Here is a 19,372-nt window from a genome sequence, read left to right on the forward strand (position 1 = left end):
GGCTGTTGACGGAAAGAGCCGAAGCGGCCCGAAACAGTCCTTGATTTGAGGCGAGAGGGGTGACCTCCATCATGAAACTTATTCTCAAGTATTATCAGCTCAGAATTTGGGAAGAATATAATGTGGGGGAAGTTCATACCTGGAATAGACGAGAAGCTGGCTGCTCTCTGAGATTTGTGTACTCACTGATTTTGTTTTTAAGGGAAATTTTTCCTTTGACCTCTTAAAGAAATATTTCCCCAGATTTCCTTAAAAGTAAACAAAAACAAAAAAACCCAACACTGATGAAAGTATGGAGAATTTCTGCTGAAGCCTCTTAATCTTCTTTAAATTTTTTTAAAATAAAATTTATTTTTGCAGGAATAACTTTATAAAGGACTGAACTGCAAACAGATCAAGCCAGAGTACGCTACATATGTAGGTACATGGTGTTTCAAAATACAGTGTGAAATCAGAGGACAAAATTGCAGCTTATTCTTGGAGCAAAGAGATGGGCAGCAATTCTTCCATCTGGGCTAGTGGGCTTGATCCCTGTCTGTTTCAGTTGCCCTATATACCGGTATATGTACATGGGTTCCTTGTATCTAGTAATAGATATAAGGTTGGGAGGTGTGTGTGCTTTTTTAAAAAACAGCTGCCTTGATCGGTACGTAACATCAGGAAAAGTACATATTAATAAATAGTTCCCCTCCAGAACGGTGTCTTATTGTGGGTGTATTCTGAAACGTGTTCTTTACATAATAATAGTGCAATAGTGCTGGGTATATTAGTTGTTCTGTGTTGCTTCCCCAATGAAAAGTTACGGGATTTCACACACACACACACACACACACAAATACTGTGGTACCTCGGGTTACATACGCTTCAGGTTACAGACTCCGCTAACCCAGAAATAGTACCTCGGGTTAAGAACTTTTCTTCAGGATGAGAACAGAAATCATGCTCCGGCGGCGCGGCAGCAGTGGGAGGACCCATTAGCTAAAGTGGTGCTTCAGGTTAAGAACAGTTTCAGGTTAAGTACGGACCTCTGGAACGAATTAAGTACTTAACCCAAGGTACCACTGTAAATTGCAGGAAACGAAGCAGCATGACTGACTGCCCCATCACTTTTACAGTGCAAATAGTGTTGAAAGTGCAGTCACATATGGCTGCCCTGACAGCATCATAAAAGGGATATCCAGAAGGGCCTTTAATCTGTGTTGGCAAAGAGTGCTGAACAAGGAGATTTGTACAGTCAGCATACTCTCCCTGTTTCTATCTAAACTTGAATTGTGGATCAGACATGGATCAAACACTTCTAGGAACCAAACTTGGACTTGCTAGCCTCCTCGGCCCCCTTTCTTCATCTCTTCCCGTTCCCTGGACTGCATGGATGATGCCACCATCCAAACCATCTTTGGTATGGCGTGCTTTCTTAATCTTAGGCAGCAGGACTGCCACCATCAGCTCTCCTTGGGCAAGGATGCTATTTTTACCTCACTTCAACCCCCCCGAGCCATCCCCCACCCTGAGAGCCGGGGAAGAAAACTTTAAAAGGAAGCAGCCAGGCACTGGCCATTGTCCTGGGAGGATTCACCTAGATTAAATTTCTATTTATATAGACCTTCTCCAGCAGTGGTGGGTGGTTATGACGAAAGGGAGAACAGCTGGTGTCAACCAAAGCTTTTTATAAAACACACTGTGTGTTTCTAAGACCACCTATCTTCTGGGAGAAGCTGTGTCCTTAGCAGGTCAGGCAAGAGGTGCAATTTTGGGGTAGCCACAAAGCCATTCAGGTGCAGGGCCTAGGCATTGTTGGGTACCCAAGGAGGGGCCCAACACCACTCTCTGGAGATCCCCAGCCCTCAGCCTCTTTGCTCTTGCTGCCTGTGTTCACCTCTGAGCATGTCAGCAATGACAAGAGTGAGGCGGCAAATCATCTCTCCCTCTGGGTGGTTGTATAGATTGGACATAGAGGAGCAGCACAAGTGAGTGGTCAGCAGTGTCTTGGAGCGGGACCCTCAGAGCCTATTGAGGGCACCGTACCCAAGGCTCCCCCCCAAAACCTAGAACCAGCACTGGTCAAGTGGTCCAATTTTTATATAGTCAAGGTAGTGGCACCACTAAAGTGACTTAATGCCCATGGAAGACCTTATCATAATGGAGTCATGACGATTGATGATTGGCATGTCTGCACCAATTTAAAAGAACAGACATTGTATTTTATCCCTACAAAAAAACAAAAGGCTCCAGATTCTCTTCTTAAAACACCATGATACTGAAATTGATTGTATGTGCTGATTGTGTGGGGGGCGGAAAATATTGAAATTTTTTAAAAAAACTGTCCAGATGTATGCTGTAAAAATAAGTAATAAATTCACAGACGTAGTGCTTTAAAAAAAATAACCAAAGGTTCCCTATACACAATTAATTTTAATTGGAGTAAATATATGACTAGATGCAGCCGAGGCCCCATAATCTGTAGCAGGTGAATGTTACGCTGCCACCAGAAAAATACACTGTTTCGTGTACAGAAACGTAATCCACTCATATTATACCAACACTGATATCTCCTGTCAGTAGTAATATTAATGTAAAATTTGTAATGTAATATTAAAGTAGTAATAATGGAGAATGGATGCCCCGCTGATGTTACTGATTTACTAGGTAAATTCTAAGTAGTATTAATTTTCTCTGCTACATTGTGCCTCTGCAGCAATAGCGCTGTGTCCTTTGGGATGCATCTCTCATCATGTGCACAGTGCAGTAAAAATGCCAGGCGAAAAAAAGGCAGCAAACCCAAAGATCGCTGTCGCTCTGCATGATCTCAGAAATGTGCATCTATCCCTGCTCTTGCATTCCTTTCTTCCTGTGCTGACAGTTAAACCTGGTCCACCCCCCCCTTCAAGTGTCATTATTTTCAGGTGGGGCTCAATCACATACTGTACTGTCAAATTCAGGTTGTGCAGCTGTAGTTGGTTGGGAGGTTCCCCAAAAGACAGGACAGAAGCAGACGTAGAAAACCCACTGGGAACATAGCCGTCAACTTTTCCCTTTCCTTGTGAGGTATCCTATTCGGAATAAGGGAATTTCCCTTTAAAAAAGGGAAACGTTGACAGCTATGACTGGGAAGTGTGAGATAGCATTTGTTTAAGTATAATGTTATCTAACCTTTCCTGCAAGCAAATCAGAATTAATGCTCATTGAAAAGCCAGTTTTGTCAAATGTCCCTGCAAAAAGATCAGGATGAATGTTCAATGAACAGGTCATCTGGAACCACCCACAGAGGTTTCCTCCTGTGTAAATAGGTAGAAGATTGCAGCCTTAATCACTTCTGTTCCTGTTATACCAGGACAGGGCGAACACTACTGTAGTTAAAAGTTTCCACAAATAAGGAGACATCACAGGACCATGTATAGGACCACTCTTTTGTTCTTTGTGGCAGTGACATTCAGGAAGAAGGGGTCATCTTTCAAGTGATGGAGTGGCTTTGAGGGGAAAAAATATGTATTGATCTCACTGTAGTTCGAAATAAAATTTAGGCAGAAGTTAAACGGAAATGGTATATGTGCGCACAGACGTTTTAATTTCAATGGACCAAATGTAGCAGAAGGAAAGAAGAATGGACACAACCGAAATAATAAATAAAGGTTTAAAACTGATGCAGGAGCATGCATTCTTTATATACAGAGGCTGTTACACTGTGGAAATGGAGAGTCCCTCTTACATGCCTTGTGGCAAATGCAGCTCCTGGGCAATGTAGAGGTGTGTGCGGGATATGAGGTAAGAAATTCTTGCTGGATGGATTTTTCCCCCTCCTCCCAAGAACCTGGAAGGAAAGCAGACGATAATTTTAACGCAGTCAGGGGCAGCCAATATGGAAATCACATTTGCTATCCCAACAGGAACAGATTCTAGACATTACAAAAGCATGGATCAGCATGGCAAGAGATGTCTTCTCCAGAAACGGAGGCAAGAAAAATGCCAGCTGGGATTAATAAAAGGCACTTGTGGCTGTCACCGGCACCTGTGAGCTCGTAACTGGATCAGAGGAGGAATTTTCCACCACATTTATCACAGTATCTTTATTTTACGGTTATCTTAATTTTGTTTGGATTCCAGTTTCAGCTTGTTTAATTTCACCCACACTTCTCAGACCTCCAGCCATTTATTTAGAACTGAGATAGCAGCTCCCAGTTGCTTAATTAAAGAAATACAGAGCTGGATGTTCTCAACATATTGATGACACTGTACTCCAAAGTTCCTAGTGGCTTCATTTAGATATCATGCAGCATCCACAATAAAATGTTTTGCATTAACTCAGCACCTCCCTCAGCTAGTAATCTTTCCAAATAACTTAACAAAAGTAATAAAATTTCACATGTGAGCTTAATTTATGAATTGTTGTGCCCTGGGCCATGTTCTAACTAAGATTTATAGGGGGAGCCACCAACAGTACCTAAAATCTACATTACACTTTTCACATTTTCAGCACAGAAAGCAGTCTTGGTTTTTTCCATTGCTGTTAGTTGGACACAATGGTTGCAGTTAGGGATGTAAGACGACAACACTTTCCACTCCGACCTGCATTCATCACAAACAGTGCTGTTACCATTCTGCTGCAGTTCATTTTCTGCTGAATACTGTTACATAAGTTAAACATTGGGCAGGGGTAGGAATATGTAACTACAGTATTTAAATAGGTTAGGGCTCATCTGCAGTTAAACTCCCCGCCCCACACACTTTCTAGACAGAGGTTTGCACTTTCCTGGTCTGGGGTTTTATTTATTTTTTTGGCTCCACCACTTTCCCCAGGAAAACCCGCTCTTTAAAGCTGAATCAGAACAAATGGCAATTTTCTGCATAATTTTTTCAGCAGTAAAGAGCAGATTTTCATGGGGAAAGTGCCATGGCGAAGGTGCTTGGACATGGAGCTTTAAAGCACGGACCCGTGCCTATAGATGTGGAACAAAAGGAAGTCTGGATGAGCCCTCACACAACTTACAGTTGTTTCGATATAAATGGAATGATGTAAAAAAAAAGAAAGAGTCCTTAATTGTGCATCGTTTGCAGATTTGAAAAAGGCAACAATGATAATGTGAATGAGGATCAATTGCATTTACTTGACTGATTTCCATTTCTTTCTTTTTTAAAATAGTTTTTATTGGAGATTTTATTGGGTTACAAAAGTATGTGCGTTGTGTCTTATTTTCAGGTCATAGAGTCTTTTCTACAGATCAGTTACATGTGATGTGGGGCGTTAATGCTGTTTAAAGCTGGGGGAGAAGAGATGTCGGAAGAGAGAGGGAGGGAGGAGAAGGTGTGTGGTAAACTTAACATTTGTTTACTTAGTGTATGCGTGAGGTTTTTGTGTCAGTGTCACTTGGGTAGGATCTTTTTCTATTCCTTTATTAGTCTTCATTGGCAGTGGGGGAAGGTGGGGGAAGGAGCCCAGGGCATGATTCGTTCCCTTTCGTTGACTCCAGACTGCAACAGTTTCTGCTAACTTTTCCATTTTTGTAGGAATTCTCCAACATCCCTAGTTGCAACACACACAGGTATCTGGGATGTCTCAAACAAGGAAAGGTGAAAAGCGACTCACTTTAAGGATTCCATCTTCAACCAGACATGATATGCTTGACAAAAGCTGAGAACACAAAAAAAAAGAGTTGTTAATTTTCATAAAATCAGAACCTTATGCATGTTCACTCAGAAGTGAGTCCTCCTGTCTTCAGTGATAGCAGACTCTCAGCTCCTTGCGGCCACTATTGCCTCACCACCGCCGCATAGAACAACCACCACCACAACAAATTTAAAGGTGTTCAGCACAAACCCCACAAGACTATTTGTTTGGAATAGGCAGGTTTTATGCACTCTGGAGAGGCTTCACTGCCTAAAAATACAATCCAATTCTGGGGGAAATAAAATATTTATGGCTTAAAAATAAATAAAAAAAACCCCATAATACCAAACCTTGGATTTTCCTGAACTAGTATTCAGATCTAAACCCAAACTGAACAGTTCCCAAATCTGTCTGAACTGAATCAGGCTGTTTGCTGAAGTGCCAAACTGTCAGTCGCCAAACTGAATTTTGCAGTCAGTCCAGTTTCCACCTCTATTTCAGATTATCTGTGCAAGTCAATCAAGTTAAGCATCCGATGCAAAGCATGAGTACAGTGGTACCTCAGGTTACATATGCTTCAGGTTACATACACTTCAGGTTACAGACTCCGCTAACCCAGAAATAGTGCTTCAGGTTAAGAACTTTGCTTCAGGATGAGAACAGAAATTGTGCTCCGGCAGCGCGGCAGCAGCAGGAGACCCCATTAGCTAAAGTGGTGCTTCAGGTTAAGAACAGTTTCAGGTTAAGTATGGATCTCCAGAATGAATTAAGTACTTAACCCGAGGTACCACTGTAGTAATGTATTGCTCAGGGACTACTGGTCAAGTGCACATCATACAGCAGTAGCAGGAGTCCCAGGAGTGAAAGAAAAGTGTGGGCAGATCCAGAGTTTCCCAATAAGTGGAAGTTTTGTTTTGTTTTTCAAAAGAAAATGTGGGTTTGTCCTACCTTCGTAGTTGATGCAGCCATTGGCATCTTCTTGCCCTGCCATTAGCTGTTCTACTTCAGCCTCCGTCATCTTCTCCCCTAGGAGCGGAAATCAAACATCAAGCTTTGTTTTCCCCCCTCCACACACAAAAATTGTTCTTCGAATAGGCTAAGCTGCATCAAGCATTCTGCATATTTGCATCACGATCCAGGGATTTTTAGGAGCAGCAGAGGCTTCTGAATATTAGGGAAAACAGCTATAGCACCGTAGTAAAGCATATTCCCTGTGTGCAGAAGATCCCAGGTACAATCCTGACATCTGCAGTTAGATCTGGGATAGAATCAGTGTAAACCAGACATTTGCTGAACTACCAACTCCCATCAGCCCCAGCAAGCACGGCCAATGGCCCTGGGTGATGGGGGCTGTAGTTCAGCAACATCAAGAAGGTCTTTAAACCAGGGGTGGTACTAGGCTTTATTTCAGCAGGGTCAAAGACCTGGTTTGGCACACCCACACACATTTCTGTACACCCACACACAGACTTGGAGCCTCAGTTGCCCCCCTCTGGAGGCTTCCCCCAGGGCAAAACCCCAGATAGCCCCCCTGTAGTTATGGCTCTGTGTAAACAGTACTGAGCTAGATGGGCCAGTAGGTCTGACTCAGTAGAAACCAGCACCTCATGTTCCTGCCGTGCTCCCATGGGTACAGTGCCTAGTACACCAGCCAGCTGTGTATAGGGATTAATGCAGAAATCCCACATTACCCATTGACAGTGAGAGCCAGTGTGGTGTAGTGGTGAAGAGCGGTGGACTCATAATCTGGTGAACCGTGTTCGCTTCCCTGCTCCTCCACATGCAGCTGCTGGGTGACCTTGGACTAGTCACACTTCTCTGAAGTCTCTCAGCCTCACTCACCTCACAGAGTGTTTATTGTAGGGGAGGAAGCGAAAGGAGATTGTTTGCCGCTTTGAGACTCCTTAAGGGGAGTGAAAGGTGGGATATCAAGTCCAAACTCTTCTCCTCTTCTGCTGTCTATTGAGCTCAATAGAATGTGCGTTTTGCACAGCTGGCACTGCAGAAAGCGTGTCCACACGTGAATTGCATTCACCCAGTATCAGTGATGGGAGGAATGCTTGTGAGAAATGTTCCCCCACCCCTTGCTTTTCACCTTGAAGCAGGGGTGGGGAACTTGTGACCTTCCGGAAGTGATCAGACTCCAGTTCCCATCAGCCCTTGCCACCATGACCCAATAATGGCCAGGCATGGCTTTGATCTACAGTTCCCATCATCATTGACCACTGATCCTGCTAGCTAAGAATGATGGGAGTTGTAGTCCAAAAACAGCTGAAGACCCAAGTTTGGAAAACATTAATCTAGTTCCTCTCACACGCTTTAAAGGTAGGCAGAGATGGTGTGCAGGATGCTGAGGGCATAAGTCAGGGGTGGGGAATCTTGGGCCCACAGGATGTTGCTGAACTAAAACTCTCATTAGCCCCAACAATCGTGGCCAATGGCCAGGACTGCAACTCTGAGGGGTAAACTACAGTTCCCAGGATTTGGAGGGGGGGGCTGGTGGGTACCAGTGTGCTTCATTGAATGGTGTGTTTGCCCTCTTACTCTCCCTAAAGTAAATGTATGTGTGATTTGGGAGAAGTTATTCCCTAAGATAGATGGACCACATGTTAATTATCTGGGAAGGCTGAGGCCTGCTAAAGCAGAATACTTGTTGCACAATGCTCTCACTCCACCATCACGTTACAAATTTTATGACTTCCTCTACCTAAAGTAGCAAGGACGTGGCGCAGTTCAGCCCCCATGACGGTGCCATTCCCTTCCTTGTCGAAGACGCGCAGCCCTTCCACAAAGTCCTCATAAGTCCCCTGGTCCTTGGATCGGGCAATGTGCTGCAGCATTGGGAGGAAGGTTTCAAAATCCAGCATCTTCGCGCCCAGTTCTGATGAGGAAGAACACAGAGATGAAAGATGGTGGGCGCAGCCTTCATAATAGGCCATTTGCAACAAACCACAGCACACAACTGAGGGATGAGCTTCAGTGCACTCTTCTCCTGATCCCTCCTTCCTTCCCTCCATCTTCCTTTCATAAACCTGGCTGCCTCCCTAGTTGCTTAAACTACAGTTCCTTGAAATATCTGAACTGGGTTCAAGGATGTGCTCCTTACAAATCAGGAATGCTAATCAGGATCTGATTTGGGAGAAGTGCACATTTCAAGTTTAACCCAGGCCAAGAGAAACAGCGTTTGAGCATTGCTTGCATTATTACTACTACTACTACTACTACTATTATTATTATCTGCCCATCTGGGCAGCTCCCAACAAAATATTAAAACCACGACTGAACCCCATATGTATAATTTTAAGCTGTAATTTTAAGGAAGCTTTGGAAGCTGAAGAGGGCCAGATCCATCCTATTTTGTAAACTTGCCTTCGGGTGTTGGTTTCCCCAGAACCTTTAAGACCTCTGCGTTGGTTGGGTTCTGTCCCAGGGCTCGCATGACATCGCCACACTGGCTGTATGTGATCTTCATCTCTCCCGTTGGGGTCCTGTCAAACAGCATGAAGGCCTCTTTGAACTCTGCGCAAAAGAAGGGACCAACTTATTTCTTTGCACAACGTCAGGAAAATATACCCATGATGCCCTAGAGATCCCACCCTAGGTCTGAGGAGCAGAAGAAGAATTACTTTTAAACATGAAGAGTCTGAGAATTATTTTTTTACATACTCTTAACAGTGACTGGGGAAGGTTTTTTGTTTTTTTTAAAGAGCCATTCTGGAGTTAGGTCTATTTTTCCAGCTTCGCTGGCAAGCCCAGAGTTGCACGGATGGCGGCTAACAGATTGAAGTTGAATCCTGACAAGACAGAATTACTGTTTTGGGGGGACAGGAGGCGGGCAAGTGTGGAGGACCCTCTGGTCCTGAATGGGGTAACTGTGCCCCTGAAGGACCAGGTGCACAGCTTGGGAGTCATTTTGGACTCACAGCTGTCCATGGAGGCACAGGTCAAATCTGTGTCCAGGGCAGCTGTTTACTAGCTCCATCTGGTACGTAGGCTGAGACCCTACCTGCCTGCGGACTGCCTCGCCAGAGTGGTGCATGCTCTGGTTATCTTCCGCTTGGACTACTGCAATGCGCTCTACGTAGGGCTACCTTTGAAGGTGACCCGGAAACTACAACTAATCCAGAATGCAGCAGCTAGACTAGTGACTGGGAGCGGCTGCCGAGACCATATAACACCGGTCTTGAAAGACCTACATTGGCTCCCAGTACGTTTCCGAGCACACACATTGTTGATAGAAGGTCTGAAGAGGGGAATGTCCACACACATTGTTGATAGAAGGTCTGAAGAGGGGAGTCTGCTCAACCTGTATAAGCTTCCCATGTGGTCTAGAACCCTTGATCATGCAAGGGGAGCCTATACAGTTCTCTCTCAACTCTGAGCTCACTGGGCAATATAAATATTGGGTGCACCCCTCAGAAAGTGAAGTTTTTTCTCAAAGCATTTTAAATCACCTTTACAAATATTCACAGCCACCAACTACCTTCCCTGGCACAGCCCTGGACAGGCCATAGCATCGCTGGTTTTCAACAGCAGTTAGAACCAAATGACCCGCAAGTGATGCTTAAAAAAAAGATAAAAATTGCTGAACCTCTCCACTATTTTAAACAGACAGAAGCTGTGGACCCCCAACCTGGATCCCCCTGCCAGGTTCACTGCTGAGAATCGCTCCCCCCACGCCCGGCTGCTATTTGCCCCAGAAGGAGCAGCCTGCAGAAATCTGTATCTTCATCAACAGGCAGTAGTAGTAAGGGCTGTAGAGGGAGTTATTTCCTGCAGAAACTAATTTGCCACAGGCATTGTGTCTTCAACGTTTTTATGTACACTGCTAAGAAATGCTAATGTAAATGCCTTAAATAAGAGCGGCGAGTTTGAGCAAACTTATTTAAAAGGTGTTGTTTTGCCTAAATTAGCATTAGGTTTTGGCCCAAGGTTACAACCCAGTGACCTTCTATTTACCTTTCAGGAGGGGTGTATCTGGAAAAATAAAGATTGGTTTGTTTTTATACGTGATGGGTTTCAGCTTCTCAACTTGCTGCAAGATCCTCTCTTTATCCCTTAATTCCACTAGCCGAGCGACAATAGGCCTGCACAGATCTGCTTTTGCCACCTTCTGCCGTTTGGCAGAAGCCCTGTAGGCTCTTTCCACCACAATGGGGTCATCTCTGGTGTCTAACTTCAGGATACCTGGCAACCACTCCTCCAGGAAGGCTACCACGTCCTGGCCCTCTTCCTCCTCTGGCAAGCCACAGATCCTGAGGATATGGGGCTGCACTTGGTCCTCGATCTTCTGCACCCGGTCGCTGAGGCGTCTGTTCTCGCCAACCAGGCACCCAATGTCCCGGTGGCAGTCCTGTACCTTTGCTTGCTCGTTCTTAATTGTGAAGCTCGTTGCCGTGGCTGACCGGACCAGGCTTTGGATCAGCCCTTCCAGTGTGTCCATACGTGAATTCAAAGCCAAGATCTTACTATCAAAGGCCTTCACTGCCTCTATGGTCTGCTCCATCGTTTTCTTGATCTCCAGCAACACCTCTTTCATGGAGGTGTCTCCACTGTTGAAGGAGGTCAAGGGCTCAGCACCAGTGTGCAACGCTGGAGACATGGAGGCCCAAGAGGCATCATTTTGAAACCTATGGAAATCTTTGGGCCTATTCACCGGCGGAGTTAGCTTGTTATTCTGCATTTTAATGCCAGGTGCAGCAGTGCAATGGCTGCCACATATGAGGAGGTCTCCTGTGACATCACAATGACCCTTCCTGAACCTAGGGCTTTATGCTGTGCTGAACTTTAGGGTTGCATGGGTCCTGCTGCTACGTCTTTCTGACTTCTTGAAAAAAAGGGAACTCTCAACATGACAGTTCCTATGGATCTTAACAGAGGGATGGGAAACCTATGGACACTGTTGGACTCCCATCAGCCCCAGGCCACTGCTGTGTAAATTCTCAAGGTCTTCTCTACAGCTTCACTGCTTTCTCAAACATGCTCTATGGCCACCACTGTTGATCAAGCTGTAAGGATGGGGGCGAGAGTGAAATCAGATTCTCGATATAGATATAATCAATGGTATCTAACACCAAAAATGTATAAGTCAAAATCAAATAAGTGTCGGAAATATAAAGAGAAAGAAGGTTCTTTTTATCATATGTGGTGGTCTTGTAGTAAGGTTAAAGCTTACTGGGAAATGATATATAATGAATTGAAAAGGATGTTTAAAATAATGTTTGTAATAATAAAAAAACTATCCAGAAGCTTTTTCTTTTGGGAATTATAGGGACAGAACTACTTAAATTGTATAGAAACTTATTCATGTATGCTCCTACAGTGGCAAGAATATTACTCGCCCAAAAATGGAAAGAAGAAGAAGTCCCAGCAAAGGAATAATGGATACTAAAACTCATGGAATATGCGGAAATGGCAGAAGTTACCAGAAGAATTAAGAAAACAGATAACAAACTTTTTCAAGAATGAAAAGAATGAAAATGGTTTATTGAATATTTGCAGATAAATTGTAAACAGGTAAGAGCATTGGCAGGATTATTGTAATAACCTGCAGTTTTATAAGAGTATATATATATAAGTAGATGAATAAATTAGCTAATTAAGTTAATTTGGATATGCTGAAGATATTAAAAATAAATTTAAGGAACCACAGAATGGGGGAAGGAAGTTAAGTTTTGAAATGTTAAAATGATTGTAAAATTAATGAAACGTACAAACCTGAAAAGCATATATATATATTTTAAAGAGTGAAATCAGATTCTGAAGCCTGTAAAGCAGGGAGGGAAATTTGTAGCCCTTAAGCTCTTAGCAGCCCCAGGCAGCATGGTCAATAGCATGGGATGACAGAAATGAGACCCCAGAAATACCTAGAAGACGCAGGTTTCCCTGTCTTAACAGACAGATTGTCTCACACAGAGACAAGGGGTTGTATTCAACAAAGTGCCAAGGTGAATGTTCTGTTCCGGAATGTTCTCTCCCCCCCCTCCAGCCACATATCCCCTAAATGTGTTCTGGGTTCTCCCACCCCAATGCTCTGGAGAAGATTTTGGGATGGCATGAGGCATGTTCAGGGGGAATAGAGGGGGAGAAATCCCTTTGTGCTAGCACGAAAAGTTAAATACCATTCATACTCGCTAAGCCAAAGGCATGCTGGGGCCTAATGCATACAGGCGTAATAACCTTTCTGTTCCCCCACCATGTGGCATTTGGCAAAGTAGCACCAAGCTTAAGGCAGAGAGAGGGGGAAGTTTGGAAGGCATGCAGTCACAGAGACTACAGTATATGTAGGCACTACAGTGCTATCTCTAGTTACGAAATTTCGCTAATGGGGCCTCTTGCTGCCGCTGCACCACCGTTCTCATCCTGGGGCAAAGTTCTCAACTCAAGGTAACTCAGGTTAGCGGAGTTTGAAACCTGAAGCGTTTGTAACCTGAAGCGTTTGTAACGCAAGGTACCGCTGTAGAGCTTATTGTTACAAGCCATCCCAATCTCTGCCAAATGGTAGCAAGATTCCAGGGGTCTTGGCAATTAACCAGGATTTGTGTTTGTTTGGAACGAGGCACAGCAGTAGGGTTGCCATATGTCTGGAATTTCCTGGACATAGCCGGAATACTGTAGTTGTTAGTGACTGGGTGGAAATGTTCAGGGAAATCCAGACACATGGCAACCCATGTCGGAAGTCTAGATTTTGCTGAATGCCCTTAAAAATAAGACCAGAAACATGTAGTTTAATGGTGAATTTTGGATATAATGGAGATGTAAAAGATTTGGGTTATTATAAAAGATGCATGAGGAAATGACCCACAATAGGACTCACAAAGGGAAAGAGATTCTCTGGAATCTTTTTTTCTATATGTTGGATATGTGATTGTAAAACTGTAATTTGAAAAACATAATAAATAATAGAAAAAAGGTCTAAAACCTCTGGGTTTTTTAAGATGTATCCAGACCTTCACTTTTTGAAATATGGCAACCCTACACAACGGAGACTGTAGTGTCTTTAAGAAATACGGTTTATTCACACATATTTACACCAGAGTTTTATGGAGGGAGAGTTCACAGCATTTGGGTCTTGTCCTCTGCAGCAGAGCAGCATTGGATTCCGTGGCATTCTAAACACCATCCTCCTGTCTCTCTGTGACAGCTTGCTGTAGCCAGCCAGCAGGTCTGCTGCCTCCTAAGGAAGCTAACCAGTATTCTTTCCAACCTTTGCTAAATTCATTAATTTACGAGTTTGCTCAAATTCTAAACCTTCACCAAATGTAGAGATTATTGGGGCTGGGGTTGTCCTGCCTCCCCAAACATATGGAGTGACTATCTATGGATTTAAACACTCCCCCACACCCCAGTGCTTACCTTCAATCTGTTCAGAATTGAATTCAATCTGCAAGAGAAAGAAAAAGCCAGCAGTTAATGATTTGCTTTAACCACAGGTTTTGCAAACGCACACACAACAACCTGTGATGGCTGCAGGAGTCAGTTATATATGCTTGGGTTTAATGTGGTTTGTAGACTTTGGGATATCTGGAGGCTTTCGGTTCATAGGCAAGACCATTTAGCTGTGGATCAGTTAAACTTTTAAACAACCTCTCATACCCTCCATCAGGTAGTTAGTGAGTGTAAAAGGCTGGATTGCCCCCTCCTCCCCCTGCCAAACTATACTTTCACTGCACTCCTGATGGAGTATTCCATTCCGTGCATGTGCACAAAACGAGTGGAAGGAAGCCAATTCTGGATGAACAGAAATGCTAGTTTGTTTTCGACCTCGTTGCCCCTCATACCTGGAAATGCCTTCTGGAACAGGCACACAATGGCGGCTTCCAGACCACTTGTTGATTGAGGATTCGTCCCAAGTGCAAAGCTTCTTGCAGTTTGGGTTAGATGCTAACATTTTCCTAACATGGTAACTGGGCCAGCCCATAGGATCACACTCTTTCTGTGGGGCCACCTTTCTGTTTCTTTCAACTCCCTGCCTGCCAACTTCCCTACAATCAGTCCAGGGGAACGCAGTAGCTTGTTGGCTTCCTCCTCCATCTCTGTGTTGCCCTTGTAGAACTCAGCAGGGAAGAGAAGGGGCTCTGCCTGTTATTGGCTCTGCCTCCACTTCTCCTTGGTGTCACAGCCTACCAGTTCCAATGGCCACTAGCCGTGTGTGTGTGTGTGTGTGTGTGTGTGAGAGAGAGAGAGAGAGAGAGAGAGAGAGAGAGAGAGAGAGGTTTCTAGGCATCCTCCCAAGGTCAAAGTGTCAAGTGGCTAAACCAGTTCCATACTGATTTGATGCTATTAATAACCCTCTCCAGCTACGAGAGGCTATCTTGAAAAGAACAGGGACAGTATCAAAGGAAAGGAGAGGAATGGAAAAAATTCCCTCCCTGCATGATAACTGAAGAGACAAAGGACTGATGTTGTTCGTTTGCTGGGCGGGTGGTGGCATAAGGCAGATTATAGAGGGGAATGGGCATGGAACCCATCTGCATTCATGAAGGGTATGCCTGTCCACAGCTATGACAAATGGAACCTCCATTTGGAGAGGCAGTATATCTTGTTAAGTAATTTGTGTAGCATAGTCATAGGCTGAAGTTGCACCTGGATATTTCTCACACTAAATATATACATTACACATTTTTAAACACTAGTGCATACACGTCTATTTTAATTTAGTTTTCCTTATGTGTGCACTGCTGGCATTTAAGTGATGTACGCACACACACATGTTCACACGTTATGTGTTTCCTGCAGGGAGTTAAGTGCATCTAGGCAATTTTAGACCCTGGGCATTTCTTCAAGTAGGAAGAAACATTTAACATTTATTTTCTTTATGTGTCTCCTTCCTCTCCCAACTCTTTCAACGTTCCTGATACGTTGGGGGGGGGGGGACCTCAAAACATTTGCCAATCCTGACCAGAAGAAGAAAAAATTCTCTGAGCATGTTCAGTTTCACGCGTTAAACTCAGTAAAATCGCAGCACCCCCCCTGACTACATGAATAAAAATGAAGTTTGCTTTCGATGCCTTGAACCTAAGCACATAGACTTGGGGATAAGCACCAGTAAAGGAATATATATAATATAGAGTAAAAAAAATAAAATGGGTATCTGCCACAGTGTATATATCTAAATGATTTTGCAAATAGGAGCGAAAGGATGTTGCTGCGACCAGCGTCAGTCCCACTTGCTGGCCAAGAGGGTGACATGGTGACTGTTTGCTGCTGCCCCATTGTCTGCCGCTCTCTAGGTGGTCATTCAGTGGGGCCTAGGCTGTGGACTGCTGCCCTTGAGCACCGAGGTCCAGCCCCATGGCACCCTTGTTCAAAGGCATCTCCTCCTATGCCCATGTATTCGCCAAACCTTTATTCCTTTTTAACATCTCCCAACCTCCGCTTCTCTAGGGCTGCAATCCCATGCACATTTCCCTGGAAGAAAGCCACATTTGAATTCAGTGGGGCTGAGTTTTGGGGAGGCACATGTAGATTTGCACTATGAATCTTTTTTCTCGTGCTCTATGCCTGCTACTTCTTGTTGATCGTTGAGACTGCTGGCCTTGACCCAAACCCATCTTTCTGCCACTGGGCTTTGAAACCATAGCCTGTTTCCCTTCCTCCTTTCACAGTAGCTCCCTGTTGCTTTGATTTTACTTTATTTTTTTTAAAAAAAATTAATACATTGATACTCTGTGTTTCAAGAGTAAGCAGTTTACTTACAATCACGTTTCAGCATACAATAAAATACTGTGCTATAAAAACCTTGTGAATTAATGATAGGACAAGGAGCACCAGAAAGCCTAGAAGCCAGCATTATGCCAGCAAAATATAAAATGTACCAAACTCAGGCCAAAAATTATATGTACAACACATACTTAGGGCCAAGTCTCAGCAATAAAAACAGGCTCAACAACCGCCAGTGAACCCTCGTACCCTTGAGATTTTATATGAGCGTTTTAGAATGAAGACACAAATGGACATTCTGCATGAACTACAAAGCTCTCCCTCTCTTATCTCCCTGCCCCACATAATATTGTCACTGGCTTCTGTGTCTCTTTCCTCCCCCTCTTTTCCTCTCTATGCTGTTGCCTATTCCCATAATGATCTCTCCCTCTCACCTCTTAAAGCCTCATCCCTCAAGTCAATTCAGCAAAACTCCTGCGATCTATTGTGGTCTCATCTCACCTGGTCCTTTGCTGCCAGTTCACTCTCCTCTACTGTGCCCTCATGACTCATTGCTGTCTTCTCCCCTTGACTACCGGAGAGCCCATAGCTCAGTGGTAGAGCCCCTGTTTTGCATACAGAAGTTTTCAGGTTCAATCCCCAGCATCTCTGGGTATGGCAGGGAGAGGCACCCTGTCTGAAACTCTGGAAAGTCAGTCTCTCTACTCAGTCTAGATAATACTGGTCCAATGATCCGAGTAGAAGTTAGCAGCTTCCTGTCTTTCTACGTCTCTAGGCGTGGGATTCCTAAGGCTTGTACAACATCCAGCATGCTATTTAAACCAATGTTATGTGAAGCAGGAGCAGCAGTTTGGATGGGTTGAGGCAAGGCCTTTGGGGCAGATGCAGATATAGGAACTGGGGGGAACCGCTGAAAGGTTTCGGTTGTGGTGAGGTGTCTCGTTGCACTCTCTCTATATAGGAAAATGCAAAATTTATCACAATAGGTGCCCAGCTTTGTGCATTCAGGGCCTGAAAAACACTTGAGCCACACTTCACACCAACATCAGAAAGCCAATTTGCTCTTACGCAGAAATGCTATACTTGCAGGAACGTATTAATGTGTTCAGAATGAACAGTGCCATTCTGCAGAGGGAATCTGCAGATATCCTATCAACTTTCGAAAACGGGGAGATTTTCAGCTGCTGCAAAAACCAAGGGTGTGTGTGTATGTGTTGAACACAGTTTGAAAGAGCAATTGCTGACTTGCGGTGTGAATACTCATTCCACTTTCACCTCTGGTAAATAGGCTTAGTAGGATTTTGTACTGTTTCAAAAACCTGCAGAACTCATTGGACAAGTGGCGGTGATGGGACAAAAGAAATAAGCATTACATCATAGGATGTGAAAGCTCCCTCAAATGTTTTTCAACTCTATTAATATTTCCATTCATTCAAATCTTATTCTACAACTATGAGAAAAACATTGAGGCTTCATAGAATTATTTAGAGACTAAACAGTAGATTCAAACCTTTACTATTCTACTCCACTTGTAACTTCCAACACAGAGCTGAGCACTTGCAAGCAACAAAGCAAAGGTTTCGGAAGAATTTGGGGCTTTTGTCATATTAATGTGACTTTTAAAACTAAGTTACGGAGGAGTTAAGATTTTGCAATAAGGTTTCTTTCAATCTAGCCATTCAGCTCCTGCGAAGTAGATTTAAATGCCCTTGAAGAGAAGCTGTCTTGCAAAGTAAGTGGGTAAGCTGAGCTCTTGCAAAGCTTGTATTATTTAATGGAGAAGTAAGATGTTTGAAGTCTACTGCTGGAAGCTGCCCAGAGTGGCTGGGGTAGCCCAGTAAGATGGGCGGCATATTATTATTATTATTATTATTATTATTATTATTATTATGGAGTTAAGAAACAAATATTTTGTGGCAAATTTGCGAACGGAGGTAGGAAAAAGAAAAGCAAGCAAGAAAGTTGGAGTCTAGCAGACCAGCTTTCAAAACTGTCTACCATTAGATTAATCTTAGAATTGTAGCACTGTTGAGTTGGAAGGTACCCAAAGGATCATCTAGTACAAACCTCCTGCAATGCAGGAACCACAACTACCTTGAAATGGCTTCCATCATTTGGAATCAGCAGGTCTGGGAAACAAGGCTGAGATTTAGTAATTATGCCTTGGGGGCCACTGGATGAGTCTGTGAGACGATAAGGGATCTGACCACAGGCCTTGAATTCCAAGCCTGTAAGAAAGGGAATTACCAGGCACCTCCCTGTTACTTACCTTCACACTCTTGGGGTCGAAAGCAGGCTCTTTTGGTGGTTCTGGGGCAGGAGCCGGAGCCGGAGCTGCAGCTGGCTTGGCAGCCTCTTTCTTGGGTTCCGGCTTTTTGGGGGCCATGGCTTCGGTTCACTTGTGGCACGAGCTGGGATGAGCAGCACGGTGGGGAGGTAGAGGGCCGAGGAACAAAAGGCGACCCTGGCTCCCACTCCTTATATACTGAGCTGGCGGGTCTCGTACCAGAGGGGTGGGCAGAGCTGCAAGGGCAACTGCTGTTTACTATAAAAGGAAGGTGCTCCCAAAAAAGCAGCCCCCACCCTCCTCACTCGACAATTGTCCTTTGTCATCAGCACATAGTGCAAAGACCTGGAGTCACCAGCACCAAGGTCCTCCGGCCGCACAAGGCGGCTTTTGTGCACCTGGGCTGGGAAGGGTTCAGAACGCCTGCAGTTATTTTAAGATAATAAAGGGTTGCCCTCTATAGGGGGGAAAAAAGCAGCAGCTTTGCTGATCAAACTGCCCCAATACTCAAGGGGGGACAAAGTGTGCCTTTTTATAGGCAAGCCGACGAGTGCAAATGCCATAGATTCCTTTTAAGTGCTGCATTTACTTCCCGACACTTTCCCAGAGGAATAGGCTTCAGACCTGCAGATACGTTTCTAAACTGACTGGCTGATCCAGCTGCATAGCCTTACTTGGTTCTTCCCCCCCCCCCTTGCCTTTTATCATCATTAGCACTTCTTCTTTTTGCGTCTTATCTTTCCTCCAAGGAGCAGTGGTGCATCTAGGCAATTTTAGACGTTGTAATGGCGTTACTTACACACTTCAAATGGCAATGTGCT

General features: G+C 44.2%; 1 protein-coding gene across 2 annotated transcripts; it reads right to left on the minus strand.

The window, feature by feature from the left end:
* Positions 1–3,528: 3,528 nt before the first annotated feature.
* MYL4 (myosin light chain 4) lies at positions 3,529–18,778 on the minus strand. Of its 2 annotated transcripts, XM_083708575.1 has the most exons (7): positions 18,534–18,778; positions 13,958–13,985; positions 8,972–9,121; positions 8,310–8,483; positions 6,551–6,628; positions 5,582–5,626; positions 3,529–3,808 (listed from the first exon to the last, which is right to left on the minus strand). In XM_083708575.1, exons 1-6 carry the CDS (start codon positions 18,648–18,650, stop codon positions 5,598–5,600), a joined length of 576 nt encoding a protein of 191 aa, XP_083564701.1. In that variant the 5' UTR covers positions 18,651–18,778; the 3' UTR covers positions 3,529–3,808; positions 5,582–5,597. The 2 variants fall into 2 exon arrangements, with proteins under 2 accessions (XP_083564701.1, XP_083564700.1); XM_083708574.1 differs by lacking the exons at positions 3,529–3,808; positions 5,582–5,626; positions 6,551–6,628; ... (1 more) ...; positions 13,958–13,985; positions 18,534–18,778 and adding an exon at positions 10,562–11,299 and having other exon boundaries at positions 8,940–9,121.
* Between the last annotated feature and the right edge of the window lie 594 nt (positions 18,779–19,372).

The sequence above is a fragment of the Podarcis gaigeae genome (genome assembly GCF_964106915.1).
Source record: "Podarcis gaigeae genome assembly, chromosome: 13".
In the NCBI taxonomy this organism is placed as follows: domain Eukaryota; kingdom Metazoa; phylum Chordata; class Lepidosauria; order Squamata; family Lacertidae; genus Podarcis; species Podarcis gaigeae.

Coding starts and splice junctions, on each gene's coding strand:
- MYL4 (XM_083708574.1), bottom strand. CDS start 11,285: ATGCAGAATAACAAGCTAACTCCGCCGGTGAATAGGCCCAAAGATTTC. Junction 9,122..10,561: donor AGATACACCCCTCCTGAAAG/GTAAATAGAAGG, acceptor TCTTTTGCGCAG/AGTTCAAAGAGGCCTTCATG.